The sequence below is a fragment of the Phaethon aethereus genome (assembly GCF_964289735.1).
Source record: "Phaethon aethereus genome assembly, chromosome: 19".
In the NCBI taxonomy this organism is placed as follows: domain Eukaryota; kingdom Metazoa; phylum Chordata; class Aves; order Phaethontiformes; family Phaethontidae; genus Phaethon; species Phaethon aethereus.
Window position 1 is genome coordinate 8,817,905 of NC_138595.1, and position 24,383 is coordinate 8,842,287.

Sequence of the window (24,383 nt, forward strand, 5' to 3'; positions counted from 1 at the left end):
TTCTAAGGAGAATGTAGCTGTTTTTCTGAAACTATTCCTAAGCCTTCCCCAGTAAAAAAAGTTTTTTGGGCTGCTGAAGAGAACACTACCTTTCTTGATATTATCAATGGGGAACATCTCAGCTTGATCCTTTCTGATATGCTGGTAGACTTTCTACTAAAATTCCCATAGACACCTGAAGCAATCCTTTCCAAATGGTTCCTAACAACCTCACTGAAGTCTTATTTAAAACCTACATGCAGCATGCCACCCACATCTGCAAGATAAACTCCATATATATACACACACACACACACACGTGAAATTGAGATAGCAAGACAGGATGCTTTTAAGATTCAAACAAGTGTTCTTCACAATAAGGAACATGAAAGACTGATTACTCCCTCCTATTACAGCTCTAATAACCCTTAAGCACTATTAATAAAGCAAGATGAATACTGATAAAGATAATTTTAACTTCTGAACAGCATAAATGCAAGAGCATTAGAGAAGTTCCCCAAACTTGGCAGAAGGGGCTGTTACTGCATTTGGAAACTCTTTTAGTCTTCAGTATTGCATACAGCCAAAGAACTCCACTGAGACCATGCAGCTGAGAAGAAGAGTTTGGGGTTTTTGTTTGCTTTTGAGGAAAAAAGAAAAAATTAGTTCAGCAACACTTAGGCAGGAAATCCTCAACTCGGGTAACTGACTTGTCTTTAGAAGGATACTTACCCTGAAAAAAAGTGAAGCTACTAGCTGCTGAATAAGTGTCACTCAAAAGCAGTTTCTTGGCTTTTTCTTACACAGCGGGCAACTTTTCTTTTAAATTCTCCATTTCTGTCTTCTCTCCATTCTTTCTGTAATTGAATAGATAGCTTTCAGATGTCAGTCCTATAACAATGTACAAGTTCTAGGAAGACTCTTGGTGTTTATAGTTTTAGACATTAGCCATCTAGTCAACACCTAAATTTGCTTACAGTCGTTAAGCTAGTCACTGAAAACCTCCGACATTGAGGAATTCTGAAAGCTTGCTCTGGGTTTCTACGCAAGCTGCTCCCAGGACAGTGAGGACGCAGTCTTTCTCCCTTGGATTTTAGGCATTCACCAAGGATGTTGCTACCAGTATTTCACAATGTCTAGGCTGAAATCTATTTACTCCAGCCCACAAAGTAGTAGCAAACTCAAACTGTAGACCGCAAGCTGTTACGGGTTAGAGAAAACATCTTTAACTGCAGTGATGAAAAAAGGTACACAGCTGCTATGGAGCCAGTAGTTATTCTGAGACTTTTAGGACAGTTTCAACCTCCGCTCAATCTAGCCAGGACACTTCCAGGATAGAAATACAGAACTCTCAGTATTCAGAAGAGGCACAGCAGTGTCCTTAGAAAGAAAACACCTCCTAGTTAGATATGGCTGAAAGATACTGGCTCCATGAGAAAGACCTTAACAGAATACTCAGCACACCTATGGGGACGGTCTCTGTGACAGGTATCTGATTTCAGAACTGTATAGATGAAGAACCAAGATAAAGATGAACAGGAAGATAACAAGAGGTAAGTCTGAACCCAGAGATGTGCACACCATGGTATCACAAAAACCCACAGGAAAAAGTGCAAGCTAGTTTGAAGTTTTTTGTGGCAGCCCCATGACGAGCTCAGATGAAAGCACAGAAGCTTGATACAATATAACTAGTGTTGGGTGCTGCCATATAGTTAGGCACAAAGTGGTGGGAAAATATGAAGAACCCCTTATTTCATGCAATAAGCCCTACATTTCTTAGGTTTATGATATAAGCAATATCTTGTTACTGCAGGGGTGAGGACAGGGGTTAAAAAAAAACAAACCCACCCAAACCACACTGTTTTACCTGAAGTAACCTAGCACAAAACACTTTTTCACCCCCTATTTGGAGTGAAAGTTGTAAACTGGCATACCCTAACATTCACCACCTCCAAGCTCACCCAGCCAGTCAGCATGCTGGAAAGCCCAGCATGTCTTAAAGCACAAATAAGGCTACTAATTAATTTGGTTTTTTTTCAACAATTAATACAGCAAGCATTTGGTTCCTTGGACTGGGACATAGGACAGCTTATGCAAGATGGCTCAAGGCCAAGAAAAGCACTGAATTTGCGCTCTCAGCTTCAGACTCTTAAGTTTTTGTTTTTACCTTTTACATTTGTAGTTCTATGAAGCAAGTATTCAGAATTGCATAGCAAGCGAAGTTTCCAATTTGACAGCAATCTCTCCAAAACTCTTATTTTAGTTCATGAACTGTTCTATCTGCTTCTCATAATATGTATTCAGGCTCCCATCCCTCATTTTTCTCCCCCACTCCAAGAGACAGTACTCCAACACACATAGTTCATTTTTCCAGGAAGCAGGTATATCCCCTGCTCCTATAATGCTGTGACCTGCCTGTTAACACCCCACTCTCTAGACTCACTTAAAACCAGAAATTAATGAAAGCAAAGCATCTTTTAGTAACTGCCAAAGACTGTTGCTGCAGTAAACTCATACTTAATAAACCAAATAGAAGACATCTTGACAGCAGCCCAGAATAAAGCACGAGCTGCTGATTCTTCATTACCCTGATGAGCACGTTCTGGTTAGTATGAAGAGGACACAGTCAACAATCCAGCATGAGATGCTAAGCTGCTCAAGCAGCACATTAAGTTTAAGAGTTACTTGGAACATCTAATACCTCTGCCTTCAGTCATATTTGGATGTAAGTTTTTGTGCTCTCCAGCTGGGCTAGAAAATGCTGTGCTTCCTTAAGATTTTGTCAGCCTTTACCCTAAGGTTTAGGTAAACAAATGTATAGTTTTCTATATAACATCTCTGAGGCAAAAAAAAAGCCCAAACAAACCACTCCTGAAACAGCTGGCAAAAGTAGGGCACAATACAGAAAGATTAAAAAGTTTGGGATGCTAGGAAGGTGACAAGCATAGCTAAAAGTATAAGCTTTCAAGCTACAGAATTCTAACTGTACTTTTAGCACTTCATTAATAACTTGCTCCTTCCAGTGCTCTCAGGTTGGTTTGCCAGCAGAAAATGTCTATGTGTCCTGGGGATTTGTTTCCACCAGTAACATGACACTAGAAGGGGAGGTCCAATACTCAAAAGAATGTTAAGTGGGGGAATTCTTCACTACAGCTTTTTGAGTTTTTCTTCCCATTAAGTTTGATCCACACAAGACCATTCTGATGATGACTTTTGAGCAGAGCTGAACCACCTTTGGAAACACTAACAGCTTTGTAGATCAAAAGCTTCAGGAAACTAAACTCTCACCCCCACTTTGGGAAGGTACAGCTAGCTTGACAGAGCAGGTTAACACTCCTCTACAAAACTTTGCACTTTCTGTTTACCATCTCCCTTTTCCTCACTCCCCCAGTTAAAAGACCCAGAAGTTGTCTTTTGTGAGAGAATAGCATTTATTAGTCACTGCTGAACTGCAATTCAAGAGTAATTACAAGGAAAGTACGTTAGTGTATCGCAGATGAATGGGTCCTCAAGTCTGTTCCCCTACCCCCCTAGAACTGAGAATTTTTTCCCTCCCCACCACAAATGGTTATTAGTCTAATTGCTATTCTGCGATAAATGCAGCTCTTCTAGACAGCTGATAGCTGTGTTTATACACCCACGCAGAATAGGCCATGCTCCAGAAACACTATGCTGCATGAAACACTTGCATCTCACTGCTGACAGAATCCTTACTGAAGATTCACCCTGGTCTTCTACCTTAAACCAGGCCATTCTTCCTCACTCCTTCACCAGTCATTCTGGCCTGGGACAACACTTCCTCCAGAGTTGAAGGCCAGATGCCCAGTGAAGCTTTCAAGTACATTCTCAAACCACAGACCTACAGTCAAACCTGCTGCTTTATTCCATGATCCAGGAAGACTGCTGTAGAGAGGTGGATGTAAAAAGTCACAATATAATTATACTGAGGGACCTCACCACATTTTCTCCTTCCATTCAAATCAATAATCTGTTAAAAGGTTACATAATTACCAAAACAAAAATTTTGGTGTGTTATACTAATGACATGCTAGGAGCCAAAAAAGGTTCCAGAATACATTAACTTCTGCAGCTAAACTTAATGGCAGTTGTAACTGCTGTATGTATATAACCACACAGGATTTTACAGCCAGCTTCCTTCAATTTTTTTTTTTTAAGACTAAAAGAGCAGAAGTTTATCCATTAAGTATCTCTGTGCAGAAGCCATTTACCATAAATAAATGCATTATTGCATAGGAGAAATTAAACCACTACCTATGATATTTGACAGCATTTTTCCTTTACAATCTGTATGATACTTCCCAGGGCTAACTAGTAATTCTGTTTCACAATATGATGCTTTTCCCAACAAAAAGGTAGCCTTAGCCTGTGATATAAAAGGTTCTTCCAAAAGTTACTGCATTGTTTGTCCAACTAGAACCAAAACTCCATTGCAAGTTTAGGTTTCTACACTGAAGACAATTGGCAAACCAAGAAAAATCTTACCGCTGCATCAACATTAGCAGGAGAATCACCATTGGGATCTGCCAGCATAGAAATAACACTAATCATTATAGTTTCCACTGTGTGAATGGGAAGCCAGCGTTCCTCAGGTTTCTCATAGCCATATTTGTCTTCTCCAGGCTCATGAAGTATTGAAATGCAGACATCGCCATTCTTGTCAACTACAAAATAGAACAAGGCATAATTCAGTAATGAACAACATGCTGGCATTTCTTCAGGATAGTTATGGACCTGTTCATCTTCACTCCAGCTAGTCTGAAAACACTTCATAAAAAAAGCAAAGTAATTAACTATTACAGAACTCAATCTGTAATAAATAGGGCTTGGTGGAACTCTGTTAACTATGCCTGGATTTCTGGCAGAGAGGGCACGTGAGGAGAAAGAACTTAATTCTAATATCATGCTGCACCTTTCAAGGCTAGATAGGCTCCCACTAAAGCTTTTTCTGTTAAGTTCAGCAAACTAGAGTGACTTTTTTTTCTCCCCACAACACCAGCATCAACTGGATATTACCGCAATATATTGGAATATGATTTAAGCTGCTGGAATTAGAAACTGCCTGACAAGTACTCCGGTTTTTCCAGAGCTGCAACTGACACAGCAACAAAATATTCCCTCTGTTCCTTATGATGGGAGCACTGTGCTGGTCTCCTCCCAGCTTTCAACATCTACAACTTCAGTAACAACTTTAGAAGCTGAAAAGCATTCCCCCTTCCTATTCCTAAAAACTCCTTCCATTTTATTTTGCCCTCCCATCTATGTCCAGCAGTCGATAAATAAATGAAACATTAGGAGTCATCGTCTTTGTAGGGACTAAGAGATGCTGTTATTCCTTTCATGCTTCACTGGAGAAGGACAACCTTGGGCATTCTGTACTGAACTGCCAGGTTAGTAATACTAAGATGAAATATTTGAAGGTACAGTAAAAGGCAGCTATAGAAGTCAACTTCCTCCTCAGACCAGGATTTCACACTTAGCGGGGAAAAAAAATAGCCCTGAACAGTAACCAAGAATTCAGTAGCTTCTGAAAATACTTTAGGAGCAGTCTCTCAGAGCAGCACTATTAAAAACTCTGCTATGGTTATTACTTCTTTATGAAGTGAAGATTGTAAAGTAAACGCAGAGTTTCATATTTCTAAATTGAACAGAAATGTATCCATTTGTCTTCACCACATTTTAGTTCTTAATTGCAAAAAGAAATTGAAACTTTGACATTTCTTACCATTTGGATGCCAGATTTCTGTGATGAATTTCATTTTTGGCGGCCTCAGTGGATAGTCTTTTGGAAAAGTAAGATGAGCCTTGAAAACACCACCTTCACTGGGGAATCAAAAATACCTTAGTAGATTTTCTTGTAAGCTTAAGCTGAAGACTGGAACTTACTGATGTATCAAAAGCTCTAAGTTTTACCCTCACACAGCTTAACATCATGTTGGTAATTAACAGCACCAACATTTCCATATGCAGTGAAAAAGTTTCTAGATTGAGAAGATCCTGTCACAAGATACTGCCGGCTCCCCAACACTGTATCTTTTTTAGAATTCGGATGATGTTCCAGAAGGGAAAAACCACACACACACACACAAAAAACTGCCAAGGCATTCACCATCGGTAATTACAACTTACATTTTTCCTCCCAGTACTTTTATTAATAGAAAAAACACCCAAATATTACTAATAACTCCCCTTCTCAAGTACGGCCCAGCAGATACCTATTTATTTTCCTCCTTTAGACACCTCAGTCCTAATTTCTTGACATCAGTCTGCAGCAGTGAGCCTCAGTGAAAAGTTACAGAAGACTTTATACTGTGCCTATAGCATTACTTTGTAAAAAGACTTCCTATACTACCTTTGCAACACTAAGCTAAAGGGACTGAGACATGACAGTGAGGTGTTCTGCATTGTAGTTACCCACTGAACTGGAAAACAGTAATAAACAAGAGACATTCAGTTTTTATGTGGCATTACAGGCCCATATTTAACTAAGGTAATGGTTTGTTGTTTGGTTTTTTGGGGGGAGGTTTGTTTTTTTTTTTTAATAACTAGGTTTCAATACCCAGGAATAGTCCCTTTTGAAAAATGTGAAAGCCTTATAGGTGGAATACTTCACTAATGTAAGTACTGTAACATTTGGCCCTGCTGCTGTCATGTCTTGTAATTGAAGTCTGTAACAAAATTTGAAATCGCGAAGGCAGAGATTACAAAAACTGGAACATAACCTCCAAAGAAAGTGGCACAAGATGGGCAGTATGACAAGCTACTCCTCAGTAGCCATGCAGACAAAAAGAATTGGTGTAGTAAAGACAACGCTGTTCAGTGCAAATTTTTTTTCCTGTATTTGTGAAGGAGTAGGAACTAGCATCCAAAGCCCACAGGCTACTGAGAAAACAACAAATTTCACCACCACTAACCACAGATACACAATTCTAGCAAGTGTCTCAAAAAAACCTCCCGAACCCAAAAAGCACTAGATCTAAGTGACTTTGCTCTTAAAGCAGCTGAGGGGATCTGAACCCACAGCATTCATTTTCCACAAGTTTTAGAGAAGGCAGGCAGTTTCCAAAGAATCCTTGATCCTGGAAAGAGTAAGAATTCCAGGAACACTGGCTATTTCAACATCCATGCAAGTCAAGACAAAGGAGAGTTAGATTCCATTTGTTGACAGCCCCAAACCAGTTAAGGCTTTTCTTTCGAAGTGAAAAATTTCTTCTTTCAGTTTTTCAAGAAGCAGATCCTAAAGCCTCTAGGTTGTATGGCATCTCTAATTGCCCCTCATCAGCTACATATAAACACTGCTCTAGCTGGATACACATTAGAAACCAGTTAATGAAGTACAGCTACACATTAAGGGACATTGGTGCCATTTTTAGCAATACTGCTGATAAAGGGGTCTCTGTCAGTAGAGTCATGCACTCAGTCTAAAGTCTTTTTAGGCAAGCTCAGAATAAATAAAGTGGGACCAGGAATGAGACTAAAGTTAGAAAATTTTGAACTGCCTGGTTAAGTTAAACCATTATGTTCCACTGTCATCATAAAATGGACCAAGGAGGAAGGATTCAGTATAATACTACCTTGAAAAGCAGCAACTAGGGACTGCAACAGAAGAGAGCTTCTTAGCTAGAAAGCCTCAAAACAAGCTCAGCACCTTACTGAAGTGGGGAAAAATGCTATTGCAGTTGTTAACATATAAGAGGTTCAATTAGAAGCAGGTATTTCTTTACTGACAGTATTTATAAAATGGCCATGAGAATATAATGGAGCTACTACAAGACTGTTCAAAAGAGGTCAACAGAAGTTGGAGAATTCATCTATGCAAGACTTGAGAATCACAATGTAGTGAGCTTAAAGAGAAGCAAAGCAATTCAATTACTGTGCTTAAGTACTTGTTCAGATGTCTGCAGACAGAGGTATATAACAACTTCATGTTGGATCCAAAATGGACCTCAAGTAAATGTCACTAGGCTTTTTGTATCAGTAATTTACCACGGGAACAGCTTAATGAAGAGAAACAGGGTTCATCTTCAAGAGCTACACTTTAAACTGACCTCTTCTAGGCATAGAACTTTTTCACAGGAGCTAGAGTAGCTGATCATATATAATCTCTATGAGAAAGAGAAATCATTCCCTCAATTAGCCAGAGTTATGCCTTTTTTAAAAAGACAAGAAATGCACTGCATGTGCCAGAGTTCTTCAGTTATATAGCAATGCAAAAACCGCAATGAACATGAAGTCCAGGAAAAGAAGTTACTGTATCAACTGCATAGTTTTGTGTTCAAATGCCAATTAAAGAACCCAGTCCTTAGGATAAAGATAAGCTTTTTGAAGCCCACTGTGCAAGATTTGCCAACAATTCAAATTTGATCAACACTGAAGTACTCTACGTCACACTAGGAAGTTCTCCCATCTCAAATCAACAGGGCTTGAGGCCAATTCTATGCTCTGTTGCAGTTTCCCCAACTATATCCCTCTTGAATATTTTCCTACAATCATCAGCATGAAGTTGTAATGGTTTAAAATTGTATTATCAGCTGAACTAGGGCCTCACAGCAGTAACAGCAAATAGTGGATTATACTTGCCTTACTTAATTGCGTAAGAAAACAGAAGCTGCCTCTACGTATAGCCTATTCTCTCTCATTTCTACACAAGTTCAAAGGGATCAGTGTTGCATTTTCCAAGGGGAGCAAAGCAGTTTAGAACTTCTATATAGCAAATTCAGCTGTTTACAGGTATTTTACTAGCAACAGAACAGCATTAGCTAACTTAGTCAGTATGAAGATGTAGGTTAACTTCTACTCACTTAGACCAAACTAGAACTAGTAAATCCGAGTTCACTTAAGTTTCTGAATAAGTATCAGTACTTACTATAGTGTATCTGGAGGACCAATAATAAGGACTTCCCATCGATAAAGATCATTGTCATCTATTAAGCCCGCTGAAAAGCCTTCCACTGGATTTTTGTTGAGCTCTGTGTAAGAAAAAGAATTTAAGAGTGACTTCAGGTGTCTATGATATGCATTCGCCGTTTTTGCTTATGCCTCTATGCGCAACCAAAAAACCCCATGACTTTCAGTGATTTGGCACCTACTGATGGCCTTATGGCCTGGTCAACTCCCTACACAAACAACAGCATGCTGCCAGAGCCGAGACCACCAGTCTGACTAAAACTATCGAAGTACATCACGAGTAGGAGGGCCAGAATAACTCAGAACTATGGGACATGGTCTCCTAAACTAGGCACCAATAGGGGTGTGTGTGTGCACAAGTCACAACACAGATTTTCTACAAATAAGAAATCCATTCTGCTTTCTAAGAACCCCGACAAGCCAGATTAAACTAAAGTCTATCTTTAACTCTAGGAAGTGTTAACAGAAGAACAAAGTCACATTACATTTTTATTTAAAACTAACATCCTACCTCCCTTAAATTATTTTTTTCAGAATCTGAAAGCATTTGAGACTTGTGCCCAGTACATTCTAGAGATAAATTATTTACTACATTCTGAACTACTAGAAGCAAGCATAGAAGATAAGCTGTTATGCTGTTTAGATTTGGTGATTGCTTCTTGGTTTCTTTCTCTTTTGTTTCCACAATTTTATCCACTAGTGATCAGCAATACAGGGTTCCAAGTTTATAGGCTAGTTCATATAGTTACTGCCAGATAGAAGGCTTATCTGGAAATAGCTATGCAGAAGTCAGACAAGATGTAGACTCCACTGAATGTCTGTTTTCAACCTACTCCAGGAAAAAGCTAAGACTTGGAAATAAACACCTTGAATGAGTTCTGCCTAAAATTCAACTTGGGGTGAAGGGAGGGAAAATGTCTCTTAACCAATAGCTTCATGTCAAAAACTAATTTAAATACTGTATTGATGCCAAATTGAAATTCTTGATCCAGCATTTCCAACAGTACATACAAAGTCCTGATGGATCCTGGGTATTTAAGGTAGGGGAAGGGGAGAAAGTTATTCCTGCACCTGGTCAGTAATTTCCAAATTAAGTCAGGGATTTTTTGTTTGGTTTTACAATTATTACTGCACTTATTTAAATCCTGTCACATATTTTACAACCCCCATGATTATATTCTACAGTACAGCTAGTCTACATAGTCCCTCTCTGTAAATCAATAGCTGTATTTTGTGTTGATTTCTAGGCGTTACAGACTTAAAGTTCAGTGGTCCTTATAATGTCCTTACATACATGCAGAAGAACTTCAGGTGAGAACCTCATACCTTTATGGAAAAAAGGCTACATTAAGTCTACACTGATTTGCCCATAAGCTTGCAGTCACTGTTTGCCAGATAAGAACTTAACTATTTAAAGCATGGTTAAAAAAAAAAGGCAAGAACAACCAATTCAAGCCCTACACAGAAGAGTAAGTCCACAGAGGGAAAAGAAAGCACTCTCCTCACATGAAGGACCAAGGTACTGAAGGGGTAGATAGCAGGAATACAGACTTTGTTTGGCCATAGGTAATTCAGTCAAATTTATCCACATAAATGACTATGCTAAAATATCAAGAAGAGTATTGGAGGGGCTTTTCTTAGAAGCTACTCAGCAGGGGTTTAGTCAACAGATGAGGTCAACCATTCACTCTCCAAGTTGCAGGACAAAGACTTAGGTATTGAACCAAATCATGTTTTCTCAAGACAATGCCTGAAACAGAAGGTAGTATCACAGGCTATTTAGCCAAGATGCAAGCTTCAAAACCAGAAGTCTATAGCACGGCCACACCTCCACTAGGCAGACCAGTTTTCACCCTCTGGCAACTATCTATGAAACTTTGTGGAAACAGCTGCATGAGCTTGAGTAACAGTTCTATTTAATTTTACATGAAAGGGGCATAATAGTTAAGCGTCTCACATGAAGTGAGGACTTCACCAGTCCCTTACTACCTCCCTACTACACACATTCCTCCAGCATCAGATATTAAAATATGCATCACATTAGTAGTTAAACAACATGCTTTTCATGCAGGATTTTATTTAAAAAAAAAAAGGCTATTGCTTGTGCAAAAAAGCCACCTCCATTCAGGACACTGTTGTGGTTTAACCCCAGCTGGCAACTAAGCCCCACACAGCCACTCGCTCACTCCCCCATGGTGGGATGGAGGAGAGAATCAGAAGAGTAAAAGCGAAGAAACTCATAGTTTGAGATAAAGACAGTTTAATAAAGAAAAAGCCACACATACAAGCAGAGCAAAACAAGGAATTCAATCACTACACCCCATGGACAGGCAGGTGTTCAGCCGCCTCCAGGCTCCATCACACATAATGGTTTCTTGGGAAGACAGACGCTGTAACTCCAAACATCCCTCCACCCCTTCCTCCTTCTTCATCCCAGCTTTATATACTGAGCGTGATGTCATATGGGATGGAATATCCCTTTGGCCAGCCTGGGTCAGCTGTCCCAGTTGTGTCCCCTCCCAGCTTCCCGTGTACCCCCAGCCTTCTCGCTGGCAGACCAGCATGAGAAGCTGGACTGTCCTTGACTGCTTAGCAACAACTCAAAACATCAGCACATTATCAACCTTTTCTCATCCCAAATCCAAAACACAGCCTCACACTAGCTTCTGTGAAGAAAATTACCTCTACACTGGTTGAAACCAGGACAGACACTTAAGTCATCCTTTTGGATTTTGTATTAGTATTGTTAATACCAAATATCCAGCATAACAACTATGGGAGTCAACAGAAAGAGTGCAAGTACTAGATTTGAGTATGTCACCTTAGGACTTTCAAACTTGAATTTAAGGCTCCAAAACACAAGTTCTCTCATTTCTGCATTTCCACAGGGAGAAAAGGGTTTATGCCGAGTTCTGTGTAAACTGCTATGACTTAAGCATTTTCTTCTTTAAGTCTTGATTCATGCTTTTTCAGTGTCTTTTTACATCTGTCTCAGCCTCCAAATAACTTTTTTTATCTTTAAGTCCTCTGAAGGATTTTTCATGTACTTGTTCCCAGTGAAAGCCAGCTCTTAGACTCTGACTCATACCTAAGACCTTGCAGCACTATATTGCAAGAGACCTTGTGAGAAGGAATAAGATAGTTGGATGCCAGCTCTTGTAATGCAGAAAACCTGTCAACTGTATGAAAAGGATAGCCACCAACAAGAAGCTTCTGTTACAGCAGCTATGGAAATTTGCTTAGTGGATGTTGCCTATACAGCAAATAGCTACTTCTTTTACAGGAGGTGGTACTGGTCTCTGCTTGTAACAGGTTCTCATTTTCCTTCCACAGTAGCGATACTGAGCATGGTTCAAATGCTTGCACAAATATTTTAACTTGAGGTAAAACAATGGATATAAGCTCAGGCACCTTCTCCACTGTATGTATGTAGAATTACTACAGGCAAGTTAAAATGAGCTTTTCCATCCAGATTTATGATAAACTGAACATCAGCTGCTGGCTGGTTGGCAGACAAAAGGGAAGTCTCAGGGAAGTTTTGCACTGGGACATGAAAAACATCATCCTTGGCTGCTTTATCATGGATAGCTAGGAGCTGCTACTCTTTAAAACTTGCAAACACCAAAGCCTAGGGTTTGTTTAGTTTTGGGTTTTGCCCCTAGATATAGCCAATGCTGCATATCAGAAAAGTTAACTAGTAGCACCACCTATCCCTTCGTGATTTGAGACTCACACAGTAGTGGAATTGACGCACCAAAATCCCGAATGAGGAATGATGCTGCCATGGCAAGAAAGGAGCACGCACACACTATGCTCAGCCACAGAAGGCTGCTGCTAGGCAGAGGGACTTCTGCCCACCAGCCGGAGCCTCTGGTGACACTGACACTGCACTCCAGAACACGGGACACCTGTTCTCCGCATCTGTCATTCCCAACCAACTACAGCAGTTAACTACTTGCAGCCTAAACAGGAGTTTTCCTGGATGAACGCACAGATGATGAATATGCTTCATAAAGCAAAGGATTCAATTGACTCCTCCAGGCTGGGAGGAGAACAAGCTCTTGGTGCAGGTCCTCTACAGAGCCCTGCTGAAGAGCTAGCCCACAAGTCCTAGAAAAGCAGAGAAGTCAGACACCTATAAAGAACTGGATCCTTCCACAGTGTTTTTGCAACACTTAGTTTTCCCTTGAGATTTCTAATTTAGCTAAAAACATATGCTGTAGCTTTTAAACCTAAATGAGTACCTTAACACATGTCCATACCTAAGTGCAATTTACTTGCTACTACGACATATTACACTCCATGGTTTAGTATTTTTGCCAATATTTTCTGCATTTCTGATAGTTTAGTATCATAGAAATTTTTCTTCCCAGAGAAAAAAAAATTCTTACATTCAGTCTAGAAGCAGTTTCAGGTAGAGTCCTTCGCAGCTCAAGCAGCAGCCGACAGCCAAAGCAGCACAAACCTGGACAGCTGCCAAGCAGCCACATACTGGGAACAGAATCCCGTGGCTGCTTATAAATTAGACATTCAGTTCCTTTAATCCCAGTCCTGAACCAATACCTGATTTGGGAGGTGCGGAAGACTAAAAGGCCCATAATCCAACAGAGTTGTTTAAGTCTAGAACGGACTTTAATGTCCAAGGCCTACCCTCCCACACGCTCTGCCAACACACAGTGCTCCTTTAGCGGTTTAGCTCTTACTAAAGCAGAACTAAGTTACCATTGCCTTAAACTTGAGCCAACACAGCACCATAAGCTGTGCTTCCAGTTTCAGTGTTTAGTTTACACCAAGCTACTGATGTTCCCATACTCACTAAAACTGCCTTTATATAAGCCAAGAGACTTTCACCAATCCAAAAGCAAAACAGCATCAACAAAAATGACTAAGCAGAAAGAGCCCCATGGCTACATGTAGCAGCTATGTATGGCATCTAGACTTTTCAGCTTGATGTTTCACCCAGCCAGCCATCACATGTGAACAATTTAGAGTATTTTAAGCTACATGACAGTACAAAGTCTTCAAAAAATATAAGCTTCTACATTATTTTTAACAGCAGCCTCTGTAGTAAGTTACACAGTGGTTGAGTTTGGTGCAGCCAGTGGGTTGAGTCCAGCACAAAAATCAGAGACCAGGCAGCCTAAGTCCTAGCTAGGGCTTCTGGAGAAATCATCTAGCTGACTTACACACAGTTCCTAAAACAAGAAGGCCGTACCAGAGCTTTACATTAGCTACACATAAGGCTTGTTTTTTCTTGGTTGCTTTTTGTGAGTCTCGGCAGTAGTCCAGGAGCTTCTAACAACCACACAGGCTGAAAATCCTCATTCTAGACTTCTCCATACCTCAAGCTGTGACTTCCATATAGTTATATTACTTAACTGACGTCAGTTATGATTTCTAAGACTTTTCTTTCTGCCTTGCAGACCCAGCTGGAAGTCTCTGATTCTAGAAGATTAGGGCTGAGATAAAAGTAACATGATCTCCTTGCACAGATGTATTGCCAGAGCTCTCCATATCATCTACTTTCATCATGTTCTGTCTTGCTCCACAAGCTCATCCCAAAAGTTCAGAGAAAGTGTAGAGTGATATGCACACACTCCTGGTAGCCACTTTGGCGGTGACAAATAAGCAACAATTAAGACAGAACAGCTTTAGTCTCAGAAGGACACTGTAATTATTTTTGGAGTGAGACTGAAACAGTCAAGACAAACGTGTCTCAAGAGATTCCACGAGCCAGTTCAGTTGCAGCTTTAGGTTTGACTCTAAACTTTAGCCTGGCAACTGATTTCCAGTGCTCCATGCATCATCCCCTGCTGGTAAGGGCAGCATTACAGACTTCTGTAGATATAATTCTCTTCTCAGTTCAGGGAACTTGTAGGGACAGTTGTATAGCGGGCATTAACAGGCAGGTTGCTCACAGAAATCATCCCAATGCACTGCTGTATCAACATGCTTTGCTTGCCATCTCCTCAGCTATACCCCTAGAGCCTTCCAAGGATTTGCACAGTAAAGCAGGTTTTGGAAGGATAGAGGACAAGGTTGGGGGTTTCTTGTTTGATTTTTGTTTGTACTCCTGATCAGCTTCCTAGCTAGGGCCACAGCTCAGCTCTGCAAACAAGAGGACAGCAGCACTAGCCTAAAGCAGAAGCTCCTCTAACTGACACTATAGGTCTGTGGATTATAGTACCGGAGAAACTTGACTAGATAGAGAATGGAATTCTTGTACTAGTAAGGTGTCACATTACTCCAGACATAAGCTAAGAATAGAGTTTCTTGATTGTGTATGTTCTGTAGCTCCATGTTCGCATGAGTTGTGGCATACCTGAAGACAGACAATTGAAAGTTCACGTTAGCTACTTAGTTGAAAACTGACTCTTAACACACTAACCAGAAGCTTGCAGGTCCTTTGGTACCATCTTGGTTCTTAAGGAGTTCCCCATAGTCCCTGAAGTCCACAGAGGTGGCCACCAATAGACATTATCAACACTCCTTTAGACATCGATCTCAACTTAAAGGTCTCAAAGCCAGCTCTCACACAGCCTCAATTAGACCACAGATATCCAGCTACCAATCTGACCTGGCAACCCAATTTACCCAGCCCACAATCTGTTCCCATGCACCATTTTACCCGAGAGTCATAAAGACAGGCAAGAATAGGGATGACCTATTTTGAGACATTTGTTCTCTGCAGCACTCTTCATACATTGAAGCCTTCTGTGTACACACACTCAAACCAGTCTTTTTCCAACATACCACACTTACCACACACGGAAGGAAGGTCTCTTTTCCCCTCCCCCTGATGTATTTGCCATTAAGCAAATGCCTGAACTCAGTAACTTAAGTAATTGCAGACCACAGTGTGCCTATGAAGCCCACAAGTCTTTTCTCAAGACAAAGGTCGTGTTCCAGTTACTTTCTTGTCTGAATCTGCTTCCGCAAAACGCTGGAAATACAAAACAGACCAATGAAAACCTTTGAATTCCATAGTATTGTTTAAAGTTTTGAAATAGTTATGCTTCCAGAATTAAGATTCTCAGCAGTAAGTTTACAACATTAATATCAGTTCAAATTAATAGGACATGTAATTTTGGTAGAAATTGAGAGAAACTGTTTCCTCAAGAGCCCTCTTCCTCTACACTGCTTGAAGCATGCCGTGTATCCCATCACACCTGAATCTAGCACAGTTACATCACCCACGTTAAAATGGATGTTGAAGAGGTTTGTTAAAAAAAACCACCCCAAAACACAACATTCCCACTAAGGAATTTTTGGGGGAAATAGTATGAAGAAGGGAACAACAACAATAGTTAAAGGGATTAGAAGAACACCGATTCTGAAGTCCACATCTGAAAGAAAGCAAGTATCTCACCAGGAAACATTCAGTGGTTTACCCATAAAGAGTCAATGGCACTACAGGTCCGTATTCATCTATCACACTCACTAGACAAGAATTGCCACCTTCATTTTGTTCTCAGTGTCTGAGGCATCTTTCCACTCTTAAGAGTCAGGCAAATATTAGTTAGGTGGGTACAAGCATCTGCCTGTACTTGAGATGGTCACCCTCAGCAGCATTCAGTAGAGAACTCACCAGGATAAGCAGCTCCTGAGACCCCATGATCATCTCATCCCAAAACAGATATCAAAACCAAGTCAGATGGATCACACTCTACACATACATATTTCTCGCACCTACAAAGGAGCCTACAGAGCTTCAGATGCCAAATTCTAGCATTTGTATGCAGTAGACAAGTGTCATCCTAGGTGCCAGTTGTATTACTGTGGTTGAGTTTAGAATGGACAGCAGGAAAGTTTATTTCTTAACAGCTGTTTGCAAGTTACCAACAGACTAAAGCTACAAAAAAATTCCATTCAAGTATCTTCTGAGCAGTCATAAAACAGCACTGCTGAACAGAGCTAAGAGCTCTAGGGTACGTGTGGTTTACATACAAGAATAAAACACGATTCTAGAAAATCCACTAGAAAGTCTGTATCACAAGACTATACCACTGGGAGATGTTAATGTCTGAAGAGTTCATCAGCTTTCCTCATCATATGCATAAGATGTTGTGCAAGTCAAGGGTACTTTCACAGCTTGTTTTTCCTCTCTTGCTTAAAATATGAATAACAGGTCTGCATATCCTAATTTCAGCTACATTGTTATTCAGAATTGTTTTAAGACATTTGTCTTAAGTGACTCCTGACAGCATCATCTTTTACATCAACACCAAATGCAAGCCAGCTAAAAAAAAAACAGCCAGCTTGACCTACTAAGTGTAGTGATGACTGCATGGAAATAGGTTTCCCTTAACCAACAATTCACATACAGAAAGACTGTATATGAAAGCCTTTACAAAGGGTTTCCATCAAAGAGTCTTTACTATTATTCTAAACCTGTACAAGTACTACTAACGTTCATGCCCAGGAGAGCAGTTATTTTTACAGAATCCTATTTCAATTAGATTGCTATACTTAGCGTTCTTACAAGGTCTGGATATCTGATCTCTGTTCCAGCTGATATGTCTTGGACCTGAAAGTAGGAAGGAGAAGCAAATATGAATATTTGCACTTGCAGGGTGGCCTAAAGCTCAGACCTACTAGATTCCTTAAGTGAAGATCTTGCCAAGATCAGTCTACTGAGATATCCACACACCACTAAAAAACGAAGCACAGAGCAGGTGCAACACAGTGACAGCACAGGCCTGCGCATGAAGCGCTACCCAGATTCTGTTCCTGTATGCTGGGACAAAAAGCAGACAGTGCGAGTTTCAAGAGTCGCATGCCCTCTTCCTCACCCAAGCCACCTGCTCTTCCTCCTCCAGGCACCTAAATTTTCACACTCATTTTAGTATTTAGTTAGTTCACACTCTCTCAGAATGGCAACGCCCTTTCAGTTCAGTTCCACTTCATTAGAACCCAATCTCTATGCTGGAAACAAAATGCTGTATTTTAGATTAAAACAGAGGTTGCATTAAACACATTAGAGGAAGAAAGTTCAGCAGAAGGCCTATTAAAGGCAAACAAGTTTTACCTACGAAGTTCACTTATTTTCAAACTGTTTAGAATAGGGCTTCGGGGGAACTAAAAAACAACTCGTACCAACCATTAAAGGCAGTATGTAATCCTATCTGAGTTGAATATGCATGTACTGTTCCAAGTCTTTCTTGCATTAAAAACAAATAATCATTAAGAGATATAGAAGAGTCAAAGCAGAATCAGTTATCATTACAAAATGTGATTTTATTTGAAGACTATTCACTCTACTTGATTTATCCCAGATCAGTTTCTCTTAAACAAAAAAAAATTCTAGCAAATAACTTAGTATTAAAGAGTTATCTGCTGCAGAACTGTAAAGTTGGAATCACCATCAATCACACAGACAAGATATTTCAGCGAGATTTGGGTGATTTAGTATCTCCAAATAAATACTTTTTTTCAATAAAGTATTTTCTCAATAGGTATTAGTTTTGCTCCTTATTCCACAAGATCACCAGCAGCATTCTCCCATTCCACTATTCTCTAACTGAACAGAAAGAAACCACTTCACTGTCAGAACCACATATGTCCATACTTTGGTGTAACCTCCACTACCTTGTTTGCAGGGGAAGCAGGGAAAGGAAGAACTCATAATTTATGGTAGGCTTGGTTCTTTCCCTGACCTAGCCAGAAACAGCTGGCTGCGACTGTAGCTGCCCCATCAAGAAGTAAGCTTCTAAAGCAGGTTGTTATTGCTTCATCCTGTTCAAGCAACTGGTTGAGTCATCAAGCCCCTCCATTCTGAGGCTTAGCTAAACCTCACATTCCAAAACTGCCAGCATCCCTGAATTTTTGCTCTTGTGACTGCTGTCATAAATACTCTTTTCTTTGAAGAGGCAGAGTTCAGTTTATTTCTGCAAGAGGAACATTTGAAAAACTAACATGTGCAGCTAGTAAAGCTTGCCACAAGTCACATCCATTATGTCATTTGCAGTGCCACAGAAATTCAGGCTGCTTGTACTGCTCAGACTCTAGTCACTGTAGCAAGGCATGTGTTTTAGCAATGATATTATCTATGAAGTCAGCATGAGCAAGGTAGCTTTGATGATTCTGTCAACACATCCTTACAAGAAACAGGATTATCTTATCTGCTATAATGGGGCCCTACACTGCAAGAGTGTTAAGGTGAGTGGTACACTCATGCTGTACCTAAGCATCCCAAAAAGCATCAGAGCAGTGAAGACTGATGGTTATTTAAGAGGACTCTCATATTTTTAGAAAGCATGCAGGGAGGTTATAGCATTTTAAGTGATACTGAGGTAAACTTTGACATGTGCAGGACCTTGGAGTCTTAACCATTCAGAATATTACTGACCATACAAACAGACCTCTCCAAGGAAGCTAGTAGGCAGACTAGCATCAACTTAATACTTCAGATCAGTGCCACTCAAATGATTACCTTGTAGACAAATCTACTGTAAGCCAGTAAATAGCCAGTACTCAACTCTAAGCAAAGGCTTCTTATACCACCAGCCACCCAAGAGATATGCCATCTCAGCTTCGACCTATAAAGTGATTTTAATTCCATAATTCCCACAGAATTCACTAAATATTTTAGAAGTAAATCCTATGTAACTCCCAGAAATTCAACTAGCTCAACATTACACTGCAAGATTTTTCCACACAAGGAAGTAAAACTTGTTGAACTGTCATATTAAGTATTTAATGCAGTTTCCCACCTTGTTAATTTTTAATTAGACATTTTTTACTTTGAAATAGGAGCTGTGTACACTTTAAATTGAAATAATGCCATGTTTCTCACGTTTGAGAAAAAGATTGGTGTGGGGTTTTTCTGTATCCTAAGCTGGAGAATATTTACAACACAGTACAACTTTGCCCAACAAAGGCATGGTTATTCCCCTGTTTTCAGTGATCCATGTTTATGTTAAAGAGGACTTGCACTTCTGGTTCCACTGTGCGCTACCAATTTAACTGCATCCTCCCTACATGATTTTGCTGGTTGAACTAGACAAGTCTGCCTACTCTAACAAGCCTCTGTGTCAGCAAGGATTTGGCAGAAAGATGAAATAAAAACATTCAGAGAAATGCCCCAGTCCACAAAACCCTTGGGACAGCTCTGGAGACTTGAATAGAAGCTTTACACTCGTTTGTCTCCTGCCTCTCTTTAAAGAGCATAAAGTTTCGGGGCTCTACAGAGAACACAGTTTATCCTCCCCCCTGCCTCCCTTGGAGGGTGAACTCTGCTAATCTAGTGATATACCAATCAATCTAGTGATATACCAATCTACATACTTGCTGTTAAACTTTTTTAGATGTTCAGAGGCACTTCATTCTTTTAGTTTTCCCCGCAACTTACCCCTAAGAAATGGACAGGCCATGGCTTCTATTTCACATTATTACCACTCCACAAAGTGCCTTTTTCCTCAAAAAAAAAAAAAGGCTATCTGTAAGAACAAATATGCTTATAGAATTTTAAGATATTTCCAGAAGCTGATAGAACTTACAATTATGTTGATTTAAGAAGGAATAGCCATTTAGCTTCACAGATATCCATTGAGAAGAATGTCCCTTCAGGTCTAGCCACTCTAACTGGCTTTGGTATTCAGAGATCCCCACTTACTACTTCCTTTAAACACTTGGAAAAAAAAAAAAACCACACAGAAAACAAATAAAGACTACCCAAAGTTTATTCGAACTGTTCTTGTGCTTAAATGGGGGCAAGCACATGTCAATAAAAACCCCAGCTACTATACTAATTCCCTGATGATATAGCTCAGTATTTGATTAGCAAAGGCACTGTGAAGCTACTTAGTATTAGGGGGCAGGGGAAGGGACACCAAAACAAAACACCAATCCACATCTAACTCAAAGTCATATTTTGCAACTGTCATTGAATATGCCCTTCTCTTAGAGCATTATTAGGACCCAAAACACGCCACCTTAAGTTGACAAGCATGTTGTATATATGGTGTTGTGGTACTAGTTACCTGCTCAAGTTACAATACAAGCCAGCTTGCTCCAGAAAAAAAAAGTCTATCTTCATATGCTTATTGGAGCAACCTGGGATTACGTTGTCAAGTTTTGTTCTGTGCTTTGATAAGACCCTTGGTTTTAAGTCTCACCAACAACCAAGACGACTTACCAGTTGACCTCACTTTAGCCAAGTCTAATGAGTTGTTCTAATTCTTGAAAAGTGCTACATGCCATAGACACCTATTCTCCCTATAATGCCTTCAATTAAGAACCAAAGCATATGGGAGACAAAACAGGTCATCACTCTGAGAACTACTGGTTTACATTCCTTTCTCCTCCTGTCATTGTTTTTTTACTCTCGGCATTGAAGAGAGCCATCCAGGGTCTCACCCATTAAAGAATTTTTATATTCCTCAACTGCTCCACCATTATATGTGTTTCAGATTCCCCCTTCAACCTCCCTCCACTTCTGGATGTCTTGCTCCAAGTCCAACAGCTCCAACTTCAGATTTCTTGTGCTTGAATAACGCCAATTCGACAAGCGAGTGATCTACAGCAATTTAAACTAGTTTACATCACGTAACTCAGTCACTGCCTGTTCACTGTCCTCCAAAACCCAACCACTAAGTACAACCCAATGACTCACCACACTTGATATAACGCAAAAGCTGCATGTAGCAGAAGGACTGAAGCATCAGCCCCACCAGGGGAAAGAATACCACAACGTTGATTTTTGTTTTGAGGTAGAACAAGTAGTGTGAGTGTAAACAAAGGGATACATTGGAGCAGCTGAGACTTGGAAGACGACAGCAGTAGGGAAGGAAAATCAGTCTCTGCATTGCAGCCTGCCATCAGAAAAAGCAGTGTCAGAGTCTAGTTTCAGCTCAGTTAAGTGACATCTAAGGTTATCACATGTAGAAAAAAAACTATTTTCTTTCTCAGACCAGTTACTCCAGATAGAACTTTGGAAGAGTTCAAGACTTTTCTTCAGTACTCACCACACACTTCAGTATCCACACTCACAATCACTGTTTATATGGTTTCAATTTTTTTTTTTAAGAGGATACCAAAGGCACTAATATTACATAAAGCAAAAACCCCACAAGAGTTGCATGTTACATGCAAAGGTTTACAGTACAGTTGAATCAGTAATAGGGACAACTGGAAAACCTTACCAGTTTTTACCATGAAGCCTTCAGAGAAGAGTGAGCAGAAAGGTAAACAGAAGTTAACGCCGAAATCTAACAGTCAACTTACATATCCAACCAGTCTGTGATTACAGAAGGTCTTATGACCTCACCAGACAAGTAAAAAAAACTACACAACAGAAGCTGACAGCTAGTACTTATTATTGAGAGACTTCAGCTAGATGTCAAACTTTCTCTCACAGAGCACAATTAGTCGGTTAAAAGAGAAATTCCTGACAGCCAAAGAACTATATTAGGTTACTAAATGCTCATTTTTATCCATTTAGAGAGCAACTGTCCTACACTATTGCTTCCCTAGAGGGATCAGTTATTAGGAAAGAGAAGCTTTGCATCAAATACAGTCTGGAGTTCCTGTAGCCTATACCTCGTGTTATTAGCATATCTGAACATGCAGACACCTCACTGAATGTCAGTAACAACTTCAGTAGTTACTAAAGCATCAAGAGGTGCATGCTTATGTTCAGAGTACAGACACAGTATATATGGTTTGGGTTTTTTTCTTTTAAAAAGAATGTCACCTTAAAGGGGTAAAAAAAAAAAATCCTGTACTAACAGTGAGCTATACTGAAGTTTCTCAAACTTACCATCAACTAAAGATTGTGCTGGAAATGCAACAAACACATCACCTAGCTTACTATACCTGGTTACGCAACTTCACCTCTTAGCTGCTAACAACGTCGTTTTCCACCCTTACACTTTCAGAGACATTACTGAAGTCTCAGGCCAAAATCCTCCTCCAGGCATCCCTGTGCCACTCAGCGAACCCGTCCCTTTGTATGGCTACTCATCAAACTCCAGCCAGCGCTCTATTTGCCCGAGTTTAGGTACACCTAGCACACATTTCCTTATCTGGGTATGAAGCAATTTTTACGTAAGGGACAAAAAAGGCAATCAGATCCACCCAAGGTGCCGGGCAGACCTGTGCGATTTCTCCAGGGGATTACTTTATGCCGGCCGCGGAAACCCAGCAGGCAGAGGACGCGGGGGAACCGGTGGGAGCGGGGAGGGAGTGGCGGCAGGCTTCTCGCCGCACCCGGCTGCCGGCTCGTTTCTCTTTAAATCTGGCAGCCAGCGACACATGGAGCTGCATTGTGCGCCCCGCCGCCCGGGCGGCCCCGCGCATGCGCGCCACCAGGCCGGGCCGGGCCGGGTCCCCTCGGCGGCGGCCCAGCGCGCCCGCCCGCCCGGGACAAAGGGAGGAGGCGGGGGCGCGGCGACGACTGGCGAGGCCGGAGCCAAGCTGCCACCCCGCTCCCGCCTCGGCGGTGCGCCCGGGCCCGGCGCTCCAGCCTTTCCCGAGCCCAGGCTCCAACTCCTCCCTCCCCGCACCCGTCCCGCCCTCTCGCCCCTCCCTGCGGGCTCCCCCCGCAGCACGCGGCGGGCAGGGCAGGCCAGTCCCGCTCGCCCTCCCCAGGGCCGGGTCGGTTCCTCCGCCGCCCGGATCCCGGTGCTGCCCGGTCCCGTCCCTGCCGGCAATGCCAGCAGAGCCCCCGGCTCGTCTCCTGACAACAAAGGGGGAAGCGGCCTCCCCCTCCCGATCCGCCCTCCCCGGCGCGGGGCACGGGAGGTGAGGGGGAGCCGGGGAGGCGGGACGGGGGCACCCCGGGTGCCCCCAGGAGGGTGCGGGCCGTGGGGCGATTCACCCCGGACCTGAAGGGACGTTTCCAGGGTGGGGGGCAACCCCTCCCTCCTCCGCTTCTTTTCGATGCCTGGCAAACATCCCCTCGCAGCACGGAGGCTTCTCCGCACGCATCCCCCACGCTGCGGGGAGGAAAGCTCCGGCTGCCTTCTCCCCGCCCCGCGAAGACAGGGCCGCAAGAGAGATCGGGGAGGCTGCCAGGCACGGGGCGGGGGGCACGCACACACACACACGCGCGAACACGGCCGCTGCCAGCCCCCACTTCCCTGACGGGACGGGGGCAGCGGAGGAAACGCTCCCCCCCGCCATGACGGCCCTCCGCACCCCTCCCCCCGGCTCCCCTGGCAGCGATCGCCAGGCAGGCTCCCCCTCCCCCCCTCGGCCTAGTTCCCTCCGCTCCGGCTGGGCAGCGGAGCGGCGGGGGGGCCGTAATCTCCCCTTCGCCCTCACACACACACCCCCCCACCCCGCCGGCCGCCCGCCCCCTCCCAGGAGCCGGCACCCTTCCCCCACCGCAGGCCCCGGCCCCGTCCCCTCAGAGGCCGGCCTCCCTGCCGCTCCCCCACCCCCCGCGGCGGATCGCCTCTCTCCCTCCCCCCGGCGGCCCCCAGCCCGGTACCTGCTAGCTGTCTCCGCAGTAGCAAGGCAGACTGGAGCTCCGTCAT

At 42.1% G+C, this 24,383-nt stretch overlaps 1 protein-coding gene across 1 annotated transcript; it reads right to left on the minus strand.

Annotated features, from left to right (window-relative positions):
* Window positions 1-749: 749 nt before the first annotated feature.
* On the minus strand, window positions 750-24,383 carry UBE2G1 (ubiquitin conjugating enzyme E2 G1; the record flags this gene model as incomplete). Its single annotated transcript, XM_082008495.1, has 5 exons — window positions 750-836; window positions 4,483-4,661; window positions 5,723-5,820; window positions 8,864-8,966; window positions 24,338-24,383. The coding sequence occupies 5 exons, from the start codon at window positions 24,381-24,383 to the stop codon at window positions 750-752; spliced, it is 513 nt and encodes a 170-aa protein (XP_081864621.1).